The sequence below is a fragment of the Corvus brachyrhynchos genome, unplaced genomic scaffold (assembly GCF_000691975.1).
Source record: "Corvus brachyrhynchos isolate BGI_N302 unplaced genomic scaffold, ASM69197v1 scaffold10, whole genome shotgun sequence".
Classification (NCBI taxonomy): Eukaryota; Metazoa; Chordata; class Aves; order Passeriformes; family Corvidae; genus Corvus; species Corvus brachyrhynchos.
This window is the reverse complement of record NW_008236180.1, coordinates 3,240,378-3,241,349: the sequence shown is the minus strand read 5'-3', so window position 1 is coordinate 3,241,349 and position 972 is coordinate 3,240,378. Positions and strand designations below refer to the sequence as shown.

Sequence of the window (972 nt, the reverse complement as noted above, 5' to 3'; positions counted from 1 at the left end):
GCGGGAGGCCGGGGTCCGTCCCGAGACTTTTTTGTATACCACAAACTTTTTGTATATTTTTAATTTTGCTGCAACATGAGATATTAAATTCATTTCAATAAGCCCTGCCTGTGGGATTCTGTCTTTGTCGGCACCTCCAGCTCACGGCTGGGGCTCCGAAGCAGGGCAGGATGATTCCTCTCTGTCCCGGGGTGCTCGGGGATGTCATTAACAGAGCAGGATGGCTGTAGCAGCGCTGCCTGCCTGGTGTTGGTGGTCCTGGCTGGTGCCAGTGGCCCTGGTGTGGTGGCCGGCAGGGAAGGGGTGCACAGGCAGGATGCAGCATCCCGGGGAGGAAGCTGCCGGACATGGCCACTGCCGGGCCAATCTCCTCCCTGCTGGGGGCCCCGATCCCTGGCCGACCCCCAGACCCACAGTGGGTTTTGGCCCCATGGGCAGCTGTGCGGACGGGGTGCTGGGTGCAGATGTGTGGGGTCCTGCCAGTGCTCTTCCCAGTGCCAGGGCCGTTCCCAGTGCCAGGATCCCCTGTGAGCAGGACAGGATGTGGGCAGTGAAGGCTGGGAGCCCCCAGAGATGTCCCCTGAGGATGGGGCTGATGTGGGGTCACAGGGAAGCAGAACCAGCCCCAGCCCCAGGAAAGAGCCCTGCAGTGAGGGGCAGGGGCTGCTCCGAAGTGGAGCCCTGCAGGGACCACCAGCACCTGCTCTGGTCCCAGCACCTGCTCCAGTCCCATCTCAGCCCACTTCAAAACCAGTCTGCCCAAATCCCAGCCCCAATCTTGGTCCAAGTGTCAACCCCAGCCCCAGTTCCAGCACCAGCACCAGTCCAAGTCCCTGCTCCAGTCCCACCCCAGCCAACCTCAGCCCCTCCTTCTGCCCAAGTAACAGCTCAGCCCTTATCCCAGTCCCAGTCCCGACCCAGTCCCAGTCCCAGTGCCAGCCCAGCCCAGCCCAGCCCAGCCCAGCCCGGCCC

At 62.9% G+C, this 972-nt stretch overlaps 1 protein-coding gene across 1 annotated transcript in view; it reads left to right on the top strand.

Annotated features, from left to right (window-relative positions):
- The first annotated feature begins 347 nt into the window (after positions 1–347).
- CCM2L (CCM2 like scaffolding protein) overlaps positions 348–972 on the top strand; it is a 4,633-nt gene continuing 4,008 nt past the window's right edge. Inside the window, exon 1 of the mRNA XM_008635839.2 lies at positions 348–419. Within this exon, the coding sequence (XP_008634061.1) occupies positions 348–419 (72 nt within the window). The remainder of the gene's footprint in view (positions 420–972) is intronic.